We start from the raw sequence: 13,375 nt of genomic DNA on the forward strand, positions 1-13,375 counted from the left end.
GACCATGGAGCATTTCAAAATCTAACACCCACAGTGGAATTCAGGTGATCATCTCAATAATAAGAATATTAGTCTATTCAAATCTATCACAAAACACTGAGATTTGCACAACCAAACACTATAAAAGCAGAATGATCGAGACTGGTTTAATTATATGTGCTAGCCCTTACGCCTCCAGCACCGGCTAAAAAGGAAATATATTACAGTAAAAAATGACTCCATTGTCCCAAACGACCAGAAAATATAATAACACTGAATCCAAGTATGGTGAGACATTTTACAACCCCCTTAGGGCAGTTAAAGGCTGCTGCTGTGGAAATAGTTAATAAAATCTATAAGAAGTATAGAAAGCAAACAAGCTATACGATAGTACACTCGGTCTGATAGAGTCAGTTCATGTAATTATTATGATATGAAAAAATGTCCAGGTTTTGTTACCTCTCTTTTTTACACAATCAATGAAACCGAATCGGCCATTATGTCCTTTGTTGCTTAAGCTTATAAAGATCATTTCCATCAATTTTATTTATGACGATCCCTATAAACTTGACAATTGACTTAGTATTTCGCATTAATAAATCAAAAACAATGAAATTAAAAAATTTACAGATTAGTCGCTGACAGTAACAGTACGTTGTGTACAGTGCTACCACCAGCTACCACCAGCTTTCGTTATATAAATCATTTCACTTGTAAAATCGCATCTCGACCAAAGAAGAAACTGTGTCACAAATATTAAGTAAATGAGCACATATGTGACCACTATGACATCCTATACACACTCTGTGAAGATGCATGTATAATTTTCAAACAGAAAGCCATCCTCAAGTCAATATCTCAGTAACATATGCGGGGATTACACGCCTGAAATAATAGGATCAGAGGAAAACTAGTTGTTAAGATTTCACTGATTTGACAGAGGAAGCTGGCATTTTGAAACACCTTGGCATAAATTGTAAAATTCGTGGACATTTCTTTACTTAGGTTCGACAACTCAGCAATGAAAGAAACGAAATATCATTTTACCTTGCTCAATTGTTGAGGTATCCGATGAACTTCCGTTCTGTTCAGCTGCCATGACTTTTAACAACAATTCTGAAAAGACGTAAATGTACAAATTGTATAGGAGTATTTTACGGTAGAAATTTGTATGTTTTACTGTAACACATGCTAATTGTTGCCTTTTGTTTCGTTGGCATTAAATTAATTATAAGAACAATATCTATCATGTGCATGAAATTAGAAGTAACACAAGTACCGCCTCTGTAGCCATGTGGTTGAGCCCCCGCTTCGAGTACGGTACGGGAGGTCGTGGCAGCGTCATACCAAAGACGTCAACAATGGTACTTTTAGATATCTCACCATTAAGAGGATAGTGCTAAGACTGCTCAGTATAATGTGACTTGATGGGATATCATGTCAGTTTGGTATGTCGTCTGATTATGTTGAATATTTATGATAAAATTATGAAAATTCCTCCAGTGATTAAATGGACCCTCAGTGGCCACGAAACAATTTTTATTTAACCTTTGATATCACATTAAGACCTTGACCCTCCATCTACATCATCAAAAGTTTCATTATAGGTTTATATTACAGGATACAGGTTTAACATTTACCTTTGATTTCTTTAATATCTTTGAATGATTCTTTCATTTCCTGTGTGGTTATCTTAATTTGGTGCGTATCTCTTTGCATCTCTTTGAGTTCCGGAGAGCTTGGTGAGTTCGTTAAGCAATCTAAAAACATATACAGTTTGTGTTCGTAAACTATTTAGTATCTGGAAATAACTTCCGGTGTGAATGAATGATCTTTCTTGTCACGGTTGGACTCATGAAACAATAAATCTACAGAATTATAAAGATCTTTTTTAAAAGGGTTCATGTCTCCCCAAAGGATTTGTTTACATGGAATTATGAATGGGTATAATGATACTTGGCCAAAGTATCAGAAGTGCTTAAAAATGATATATCAAGATTCTAAATAAACATTTCACTGGGTAAAAATTGAAAGATTAGGCACAACGTAACTTCTATCTGACATTTTATCTCCGCGTGCAACCTTTACCTACAAAAGACATGAAATAAAGATGTCTTTGCACGTCAACAGGTGTGGCAAGTTCGACATTTCTTCCAGGGATAAAACATTTGCAGAGTGAACATTTAAAATGATCCATAGTCGACATTTGATCTCATTGTTAATTTTGACCTTAAATCGGCATGACATAAAATTGCATTCTGAGTTGTGTCTAATTATGGTTCACAGCTCCTCATATCCCTTCATTTAAATAGAAAGGGGAAATGCAATATCCAACTATGTCAGTGAAATGCAATATCCAGCCATATCACAAAGATATTTTGTGTTACGAATTTGTAAAACATAAATGCTTCACATGATGGCCCTTTCAAAGGAGACGAGATATTAAGTACACTATTTCTTTGACTTACTTCAAACAGCCAAACTCATTTTAACACATATATAGAAAAGTAGTCTTGTTACCACACCTTCCAGGAAAACTGAGCGTTTATGGAACACAAAGGCCGCAAAAGAACTACCTCTTAATAGCTGAAAACATTATAATTATCTGCTTTTGACTAAATCACTTACAAATATATTTAGGTTATCAAAAATGTAATGAAGGGTGTATATTAGACCACTAAAATATATAAAAACATAAGTTTTCTTCATTTTATATTTGTTCCTAGAGTTTCTTCATTTTCAGTCTTGTATTTCTGAATTTACAACCTGGAAATGGAATGACTTGTTATTTAAAAGCCAAACTGGCCTTTAAGTAGCTATAACTTTATTAAAATTCATTTAAACCAGAAAATGTCAACTTAGCCATGGTACTAAGTATCCCTAAAATGTTTACTCGAAATCCCACTGGTAGTTTAAGTGGAGTAGTCCGAACAAACTTTTGTTACAGATGGACAGACAGGCACAAGATGCCACATTTAAGGAGACATAATAATTCTTCCAGGCTTTAGAAGGTTACAGAACGGACAAACAAAATTTAAAACAAACGAACAAAAACAATATGTTTCCTCTACTTGTCGTCTTCTCCCCCCCCCCCCCCCCCACCCCCCACACACACACTGCCATAAACACAATTATGGCAAACAAAATATAAACACTTAAACACTTAACTGTATTTTCTGGTACTGGCTTTACATTTACCTTTGATTTCTTTGAGTGATTCTTTCATTTCCTGAGTTCCAATCCTAATTTCATTTGTGTCCTCTTGCATCTCTTTGAGTTCCGGAGAGCTCGGTGGATGTGTTAAGCTTTCTACAAAACAAAAACAGTGCATGCTAGTAAATTTTCTAGTGGCAACCTGTAGTTGGGTATCAGAAATGTAAAGGAATGATAAATTATTTGCCCTCTGTATAATACTGTATGAATCAAATTATGTACCACATAATATAACAAACTCTGTTAATTTATATACAATTGTTCTTGAGTGAAAGATTTATGATGTGTTTTGTTACTACATCTAGAATCTAAAAAATCTTTTACTCTATGAGTCATTGTTTTCCTTATTGTTCTTTCCATTGAAACAACAGCACGAGTACCGCTGTATGGTGTAAAATACCTACGAAGCAATGTGTCTGTCAAGTTTGAGAATGACATGTCGAAGCAGTCTGAGTTACTGGACGAAGACTAAATTGAAAACAAGACGGATGAAAAACCAGCACAATTACATAAATCGCTTTACACGACAGTGACCATAATTTTTGACAAAGAAACCTATAAACGACGAGGGGTCCATGGTGAATGTAATTCAGCAATATGCTTATCACGTTAAAGGACAACAAGTAATGCCATTTTCTTAAAATTATCAGTAGCGGTAACGATTTATACTAACACTTATTTTAACCTTTACCTTTGACCGAACAAGCTAAAACCACGAAGGGTTCGTAATATAGTGACATTTGTCTATTAACCATTAGAGTTGGAGGGTCATAGGTCAAATCGTTGAGGAAACTGTTTTTGTTCTTTAACTGTCTTGCAGTCAGTTTGGTCTTGATATTTGGCTCTTAAATCAATGAAGATCTTATATTGCACATCAGCTACATGCCTGCCAAATTAGAGAATTGCGGTCAACGTTTTTTTTTAAGGTAATGTGGGTAAACTGTTTCATCTTAGTTACAGGCACTGTGACTTTGACCACTGACTCGCTGCAAAATGAAACAATTTCAGAACACATATAGGTTTATGGACACTTATGGGCAATTTACATGTCAAGGGGATCGCAGGCCAAGGTATTTTCAAGATATTGAGCAGATGCTGTTTTTGGACAAACAGTCACATTTGTCATTGACCAAACACCAAGAGAGAGTCATTTGCAACCTACTGGCAATAAGTCAGCAAGTTTTTAGCGTCTACGTAAAATATTTCTAAAACATTTTAGGGGAAACGCTTTTGTAATTGACGTTTGACCGTATGTCCAAAACTCACCAGATATCCTCTCTTGCACATGAGCAATATGCTTCTAAATTAGAGAACCGTGGATAAATTGATTAACTAAGACATTGAGCGGAAACTGTATTGTACTAATATCTCTTTAATTGGCTTCAAAATTATCGAGAGCAATTCACCGTTCATAAACAATGCTGTTGGCAATAAAGGAAATCATAGGTCACGGGGTTCGTAACATATGGTGCGAAAACTGGCATATACAAATAGTCACTGTGAGCGTGACCTTTGACGTACTAACATCAATGAGGTAATTTGCATGTGCAAGACAAACAATAACAGTTACTGTGACGTTGACATTTGTCGATACACTGACATATTTAACATCTATGGGGTTAATTCACTACCCATGGAAAATTTACCTGCCAAGTTTGTGGAGCGAAGGTCAATGCAAACTAAAGATTTAGTGCAGAAACGGTTTTTGCACTAACAGACACTTAATATTTGACTATAAAATCAATAGGAAAATAGGAGCCATCCAGAGTATAAGTATGTGCTTAGTATGTTAGGAACCAAAGGTCAAAGCATTCTTAAGTCTTTGAGAGAAAACGAAATTTCTAAGAGACGGACGAAATAGTTTATATATACATGATATAGACGGCCTGTGCCAATACTTTGTACCTCCTTCCGCAAGAAAGTCAATACGACAGCCAGACACATCATTTGTGCCGTGTTGACGCTAACCCAGCACGACAAAAGTAGGGCGGCAGCGCGACAATTCTTCCTGACGTGTTTGCGCACATGGGGATATCACAAAATAGCACTGTATAGTAAAATCGTTCTCCTGTTGGCGGGTGTCAAAAACAAAAACATGAGTACAAAACAAAACAGCATTCTGTCATGTTTGCGGTCAGCCGTGCTGGCAAGGATGCAACGCGACAATACATGTACATCACAAATAATTTTGTTGCCTATTGGTTGACATGTTTGTTAAATTACAGGTATGTGGATAAACAGAGGTAGATGCTGTAGTACACGAGGCCTTGTATTCCACTAAGCTAAGATCACTTCCTTCTTGATTTTATTCAATGAGTAGACAAAGTTATTTTCTATACTAGTTAAAAGGGTGATTATAACTGAGCATGTAAAGCGGAAGAGAAAGCACAGACAAAATAATTCTTTCGGCAGATATTTCGATTTTTATTTTTATATTTCGATCTTCTCAGATCGTTCAGCACGACTTTTATGTCGTGTTATTGGTACTGTTTAGTTCCTCAACATGACCATTTCGGCCAGGGTGGTTCCTATACTCCCGCTTTCATAGCCTTTGGTATTGTTTAATCACCCCTTGGATATGGTGCCTGCTTTTTAATTTTGTCTTTTGACAGTTCCTGTGATACGCAGGCTCCATAACCTCAGATCCCCTTCCTAAATTACAGTTTGTTTAGTTCTGCCCATTGTTTTCTCGTTTGGGGCAAACCCTTTACTTTATCTGGGGACCAAACGCCGCTCTTGATGGAATTACACGCCTCAACCCGTGTATCATTGAAGGTTCCATGTTCACCGCCATTTGAATACATCTGCGGATGTCTCTAAATTGCTTTTTGTACTTTTAGCATGTGTAAATGTTGAGTTCTGCTCAACCCGGGGCTAGAGGGCGTGGCCGATAGAATGCATTTCCACTACCGTCCATGATCAGGCTCAATCAAACCGAGCCTGCAACATTTTCGGTTTTGTCGTGTTGAGCGACCTGTGAAGTTTCTACTTTTCTCTATTTTATTATCACAGCAGCGTTGTTTGTGTCGTGTGGTGGCCGTAAAAAGTCTCCCCGTACATTCAATCAGGGCTGTTATATTTCGATCTTCTCAGATCGTTTAGCACGACTTTTATGTCGTGTTATTGGTACTGTTTAGTTCCTCAACATGACCATTTCGGCCTGGGTGGTTCCAATACTCCCGCTTTCATAGCCTTTGATATTGTTTAATCACCCCTTGGATAAGGTGCCTGCTTATTAATTTTGTCTTTTGACAGTTCCTGTGATACGCAGGCTCCATAACCTCAGATCCCCCTCCTAAATTACAGTTTGTTTAGTTCTGCCCATTGTTTTCTCGTTTGGGGCAAACCCTTTACTTTATCTGAGGACCAAACGCCGCTCTTCATGGACTTACACGCCTCAACACGTGTATCATTGAAGGTTCCATGTTCACCGCCGTTTGAATACATCTGCGGATGTCTCTAAATAGCTATTTGTACTTTTAGCATGTGTAAATGTTGAGTTCTGCTCAACCCGGGGCTAGAGGGCGTGGACGGTAGAATGCATTTCCACTACCGTCCATGAACAGGCTCAATCAAACCGAGCCTGCAACATTTTCGTTTTTGTCGTGTTGAGCGACCTGTGAAGTTTCTACTTTTCTCTATTTTATTATCACAGCAGCGTTGTTTGTGCCGTGTGGTGGCCGTAAAAAGTCTCCCCGTACATTCAATCAGGGCTGTTATATTTCGATCTTCTTAGATCGTTCAGCACGACTTTTATGTCGTGTTATTGGTACTGTTTAGTTCCTCAACATGACCATTTCGGCCAGGGTGGGTCCAATACTCCCGCTTTCATAGCCTTTGGTATTGTTTAATCACCCCTTGGATATGGTGCCTGCTTATTAATTTCGTCTTTTGACAGTTCCTGTGATACGCAGGCTCCATAACCTCAGATCCCCTTCCTAAATTACAGTTTGTTTAGATCTGCCCATTGTTTTCTCGTTGGGGGCAAAACCCTTTACTTTATCTGGGGACCAAACGCGAGCTCTTCATGGAATTACACGCCTCAACACATGTATCATTGAAGGTTCCATGTTCACCGCCGTTTGAATACATCTGCGGATGTCTCTAAATTGCGTTTTGTACTTTTAGCATGTGTAAATGTTGAGTTCTGCTCAACCCGGGGCTAGAGGGCGTGGGCGGTAGAATGCATTTCCACTACCGTCCATGAACAGGCTCAATCAAACCGAGCCTGCAACATTTTCGTTTTTGTCGTGTTGAACGACCTGTGAAGTTTCTACTTTTTTCTATTGTATTTGACATGACTTTCATAGCTTTTATGTGTGAAATCGTGTAACAGAATGTGTATGATACTGAGAGAGAAACACGAAGTAAAAAGATCAAAGTGGGGCAATACACGACCGAAGTTCTAGATCAGAGAATTTAGAGAAATCTTTATTATGAGTGGCGGTTGGGGTTGGGTTGATATTTCATCTGCGGCCTGGGTGATGTGATATTAAGGCACAAGAATCTAAATAGTTTTGAAGTTGTGCTCCGGACACAAAATACAAATGACAGATTTGACATTTGAACTCAACCTGTGACCTTTATTTCTGACTTAGCTATCAAGTGCACACACTTTACACATCATTTTATTGTCAAATACGCTTCAATGTTCGAAATCAGAATCCTGAATGGTGACTAGTATTGATTGTGACACTCTGCTATCTAAGTTTCTAAATACATATAATTTGCTTATTTGATAAATTACGGTATTTTTGCACGCATTTTTTTCCTTAGTAAGTTGTAATATCTGATTAAACTCCATAAAAGGCCAGATTTATCTGTCAATGACTAACTCTACCTGTGATAAATAAACATTTGGACACACAAACACTTATAAATGTGAGATAATCGCTAAGGGATATAGTTGTTCATCCTACAGAGATAAAGAGTTGACAATGTTTACCGACATTAAAACTTTACCATGTTTATTTCAAGTCGTAAATTCGGTTCTACTTAACGTACTTTTTGCCATATACAGTTGAAACTCAAACCTCAAAATCTATCGTATCGTGCGTTTTTCTTTGAGAAATGGTATTTGGACGGGATGTGAAAACGTCTTTGAGATAATAAGCATATGCAACTTCAAAAATTTCAGCGATATATATCTTTTTACAAAGGAAGTTAATGGCAATTTGAATTTCAGAGATGTAAATTTCAGACTTAGCAAGTTGATGAATACGTGTCAAAGTGCTACTCAGACACGACAAGCCACCAAGTAGAACCAGCAAGCTTCCATAAACAAGCTGGACTGCTTCCTCGACGAAAGAATTCAACATCGGGACATCCACTCGTGCGGGCGGTGTCAAAACCAAACTTAAATCAAAAAGAAGGAATGAGTTCAGTTAAACCTGAATTTAGAGTAAATCGCGAGCAAGTTAAATGCATATAACTCCGTGTCAATATGAACCCACAATTACATTATTTCATTTGGAGCATCAATAATTTTACCGGGAAAACCCCTCCTCTTTTCCCTGTTCCTCCGGTTATCCCCTATTGTATCCCAACCTATGCTCTTCAATCACCACTGGACCACATTCGAAATGAATCGATGTTTTCATTGTATATCTAATACATATTATCAGTATTTGGGCCGAACTTATAGAAACGGTTGCAAATCTATCACATGTATAAACTGGGTATGGCTTTAAATTTAGTTTTCTCAATAAAACATTACCAGTAATTGATATTCAAACAAAAACCTTCTTTTAAAAATTCCAGTGCAAACAAGAGTTTACTTAATATTATGAGGCATTCACACAGAGACTGACACTCTTTCTGGGGTCCTCCGTGGCCAAGTGGTTAAGGTCGCTGACTTCAAATCACTTGCCCCTTATCGATGTGGGTTCGAGCCTCACTCGGGGCGTTGAATTCTTCATGTGAGGAAGCCATCCAGCTGGCTTACGGAAGGTCGGTGGTTCTACCCAGGTGCCCGCTTGTGATAAAATAATGCACGTAGGGGCACCTGGGGTCTTCCTCCACCATTAAAGCTGGAAAGTCGACATATGACGTATCATGTGTCGGTGCGACGTTAAACCCAACAAAAACAGACGCTCTTTCTGACAAGGACCAGCGAAAGGCATTCAGTAAGAAAACATAACCTCGGTTCAGGATCTGTTAGCAGCAGATGGATACTTCGAAACGTTCATCCAAATGAAAAAAGTCAATTTTAACCAATCATAAGAAAGATCTATTTTTTACAATTATTTCTTACCTTCATCACAGCTTTTTTCTCTGCACAAGATATCCAGCTTTTCGTGAGCCGCACACAAACTAGTTTCTATTCTAGTTAATGTTTTGACGTCAAATTCGTGTATGTTTTTCAGTTCTTGCAAAACTGATTTCATTTCAAAAGAGGCGGAAGCTGACCGTTTGATAATTTCTTGACACTGGTCATAAATGTCTCGATCTAATTCCCTAGCCAGTTGCAAAAGTACTGCCGCCAAATCTTGTCGATGCATATTGAAATCATCTTCTTCTAATGATAAGGAAGTTGTATGACCGAAAAGAGAATTCCTGAAGGTTCGGATAGTCCTAACTGCAATACGATCTTGCGAGGAAAGGTTAGGACCAAATAAAATTAAAATGATCAGAGTCAACAGTGATATGTCAAAAGTGTCAAGGTCAACATTCACACTTCCAGCTGGCGGGAACAGATGTTCATATTGTTTGTCATTTTTTATCTGTTGACGAAGTTGCTTTGAATTACTCAGTAGTAAAGATGAAAGTGTTTGTCCTGACTTTTGCTCTTCCTTTTTTATGAAACCTTTGAGAACCAGCAGACTTCCTTCACCTAACAACAGTATATATTGCAAATATCTTTCGTTTCCAGCAGTCGTCATATCTAGAATTCACTGGAATCTAGTAACCTGAAGTCAAAAATATAATTCTATTGACAGGCAAATAATGTTGAAGATCAAACTGCTGGGTTAATTTTCAAATACAGTTATTGAGTTTTATCTTAAATGATTTTGTTTTAATAATTCTATGCCTGCATTATTCTCACAGGAGCTCGGAATCAGTAGTCTGTTTAATATTGAAGCAACATTTGTTAAACGCTCAGGTATGGAAACTTCGGATCATATCAACGGTAGTAGGAGCGTTTGGGAGGGGCAATGTTTTGGGTAAGAAATCCCCGCTCTGCAGTCGGGGCATCTTCTAGAATATTTTGATATTTCAAACTCTAGATCCTACATAGAAAGAATATTTTGTCATTTCAAGTTATAGTCACCTCTCTGCTCTGCAAGCGGGGCCTCTTCTAGAACATTTTAATATTTCAAACTCTAAATCCTACATTGACAGAATATTTTGTCATTTCAAGTTATAGAAGTGCGTCATGCCATTTTTACCTAGGAAATATTTTCAACTTGAAATTACTAATTATGGAGACTTTGAATCTATAAATATAATCATCATGTTTAATGTCTTAATCTTTTATTCCTGAATTTCAATTAAGTTCTCAAACGAGAAATATACATACTTGTTTGTATATATTACAATAAATTGGAAACCCAGTCAATCGAGGTCTATACCGTACGTTGCATTCATATGCTTCATTGTGTCTGAAAGGGCGGATGGACCGTAATTAAACTTAAACTGACTGACTGTATGAACCCAGTCAATCGAGGTATACTCGTATAATACAAAACCTGGAATGTTAAGGTGATTAAGCTGACGATTAAATTTTTGTGTCATATTTCAACATTTTAGAAGACTTAGTATAACAAATGTATGAGTTATGAACACTAAAAAGTTTTTAACAGTTAAATCGAAACATAGTACTGGTGTTTCCCACTAAAGCAGTAAGTAGAACAGCAGGTTTTCAAACTAATGGGCCCATGTAGGAAAATATAAGAATTTCAAATTGAACTATGCATAGTTTCACGGCGTTGGGTACATTCCCCTCGGAATATTTTAGCAAGTGTACCTGAAGTTGTGCAATCTGAACAAAAACTGGCATAGTTTGAACATATCTGGCAAAAATTCCATCCTTTAATTTCAAATCACAAAACAACCTAGCCGAAGAATCTTTGGTCATAAATCGATTGTGCTAATGTGGTTATGTCGCATTATAACACATACAACGCATTATACGTTCAAATTCAGTTAAAGTTCCAACTTTTCAAATATGGTGTCTCCAGCCCTGTTCTCTCTTTTTTTCTAACAATGTAATAGTTTTTATGTTAAATTGTTTAATTGTAAGTTACTCGCACTGGGCAAGTTAGAAAAATAAGCAAGCTCATTGTACTTTTGTAAAAGTATGCTTATTATTTAAGCCATTTTGCCGAATTTGGCTTGTCTCCATCGATAGTACTTTTTTGTAAATAGCTACAGATGTGAAAAATGATATACAAACATCGACTTTTTTGGTATTTTTTATCACTAAAAGTTCATTTTTTCCAAATTTCTCAATCTCATTCACAAATACCTCATCAGCACATTTGCACTTGCATGAATTCACTTTTCTCCAATCTATGCATCAGATACGTTAACACTTTTCATAAGGCAAAATAAATCACATAATATAAAGACAGATTATTATAAAATAATTTATTATAACACTGATAGAATGAAATGACATAATTTGATTACAAACTTTGGATAAGACTAACGTTTTGAAACATAAGTTAATGCTAAATCAACAAAATATCAGTCGGACGTTCAAAATGCATCAGATACGTTAACCTGTTAATGTTATTGGCGGCCATAATATTTCCATAATTAAGTGTTGATACCGTCAGTTTTAAAGTACATTTGAATGCAATTAACTGCATGTTCAAGATTATTAAAACCAATTGATCTTGTAAAGATACAGCAAAATGTTTAATTTTCACATCAGATACGTTTTGATCAGATACGTTAACAAGAAAAACACATGCCATCTTAATCAATCAACTTTCCCTTTTATCTACATTAGTGCGATATTTGTACAGTTTAATATGACGTCACGTTTTACCGGAAGATCAAGGAATGCTAAAAGAGCGTCTGCAAAATGAAATATTTACACTAAACTTCAAATCTCGGGATTGCGGCAGTTCTTTAGAGGTAAGTTGAATAGTTTTGTTTGAATTCACATATTTTAAGTAATTACAGCTTATGATACATTATGTTTAACGCCCAGGTGACTATTGTTTATAAAATCAGTGCGTTTGTTATGCGAAGACACTCAGAAAGAAGTTAGACGACATTGTTAGTATGACAGCTAATTGTTTAGATAAAACATGATTTATGTTGGTGTATTGATACATGGAGGGTTTGTGATCACTGATTAATATAAGTGGCTAAAATGGATAATATATTGTTAACGTATTGATGATTTGTTAACGTATCTGACCATTTGTTAACGTATCTGACAGCAGTAATTTTCGTTTTTAGAATAAACATACATTGATTTTTAATATGTTTGGTGTATATTGCCATGTACATGTGGAGTGGTTATAGTGTATACAATGATGTATACAACTGATGCTAACGGTTGGCTATAAAATGGATTAACGTATCTGATGATTTTGTTAACGTATCTGATGATTTTGTTAACGTATCTGATGATATTTTTTTTCTATGTACAATCAAATGCATATCTATGTCCAGACTATTCACCAAATGTGAAAAGGTGCTTTGCACAGGTAATTGTTACATACTTTCATTAATAACGTAAGCTAAAATCTGTACTTTTTTCATTTTTCAGGTCTATAATGGCGAAAAGTCGAGCTTAATATCAAAAAGAATATATATAGAGAAAAATGAAGAATGATTAATCATACCTGGAAAAGGAGCATTTACGAGCTAAAGGAAACCGAGAGTCCATTAACAAGCACAAATTCGTTTGAGAATGATACAGCAAGAATGCAAATGATGCCTAGATCACAACATGATCTGAATCTGCTTGGAGTAAAGAATCATTCTAGAAAAGTAATAAAAAAACTGGAGATGTCAAATGCAATCATTGCTGAAGGGAGAGAGGCAGCACAAAAAAAGCAACATCTCAGTCAATGAGAAGAGTGTGATAAGAGTAGTCAGTGGAAGAATAGTAAAAAAATGTAAGTGTTAGACACAATAAGAAAGCAAACAGGTCTTGGTAGAAAAGGGCTGAATAGTTCCAACACGAAAATAGTGAGACCTATTTGTCGAAAACGACTTGACG

The 13,375-nt window shown here is 36.4% G+C and overlaps 1 protein-coding gene across 2 annotated transcripts in view; it reads right to left on the minus strand.

Moving 5' to 3' along the window:
* LOC123540468 (uncharacterized) overlaps positions 1-13,375 on the minus strand; it is a 28,218-nt gene that overhangs the window by 5,889 nt on the left and 8,954 nt on the right. For both annotated transcript variants that reach the window (XM_045325545.2, XM_045325544.2), the window contains exons 2-5: positions 9,446-10,100; positions 3,178-3,288; positions 1,620-1,739; positions 1,027-1,095 (exon numbers count right to left, since the gene is read on the minus strand). In XM_045325545.2, the coding sequence (XP_045181480.2) occupies positions 1,027-1,095; positions 1,620-1,739; positions 3,178-3,288; positions 9,446-10,073 (928 nt within the window). In that variant the 5' untranslated portion in view covers positions 10,074-10,100. The remainder of the gene's footprint in view (positions 1-1,026; positions 1,096-1,619; positions 1,740-3,177; positions 3,289-9,445; positions 10,101-13,375) is intronic.

This window comes from Mercenaria mercenaria, chromosome 16 (assembly GCF_021730395.1).
Source record: "Mercenaria mercenaria strain notata chromosome 16, MADL_Memer_1, whole genome shotgun sequence".
Taxonomy (NCBI): Eukaryota; Metazoa; Mollusca; class Bivalvia; order Venerida; family Veneridae; genus Mercenaria; species Mercenaria mercenaria.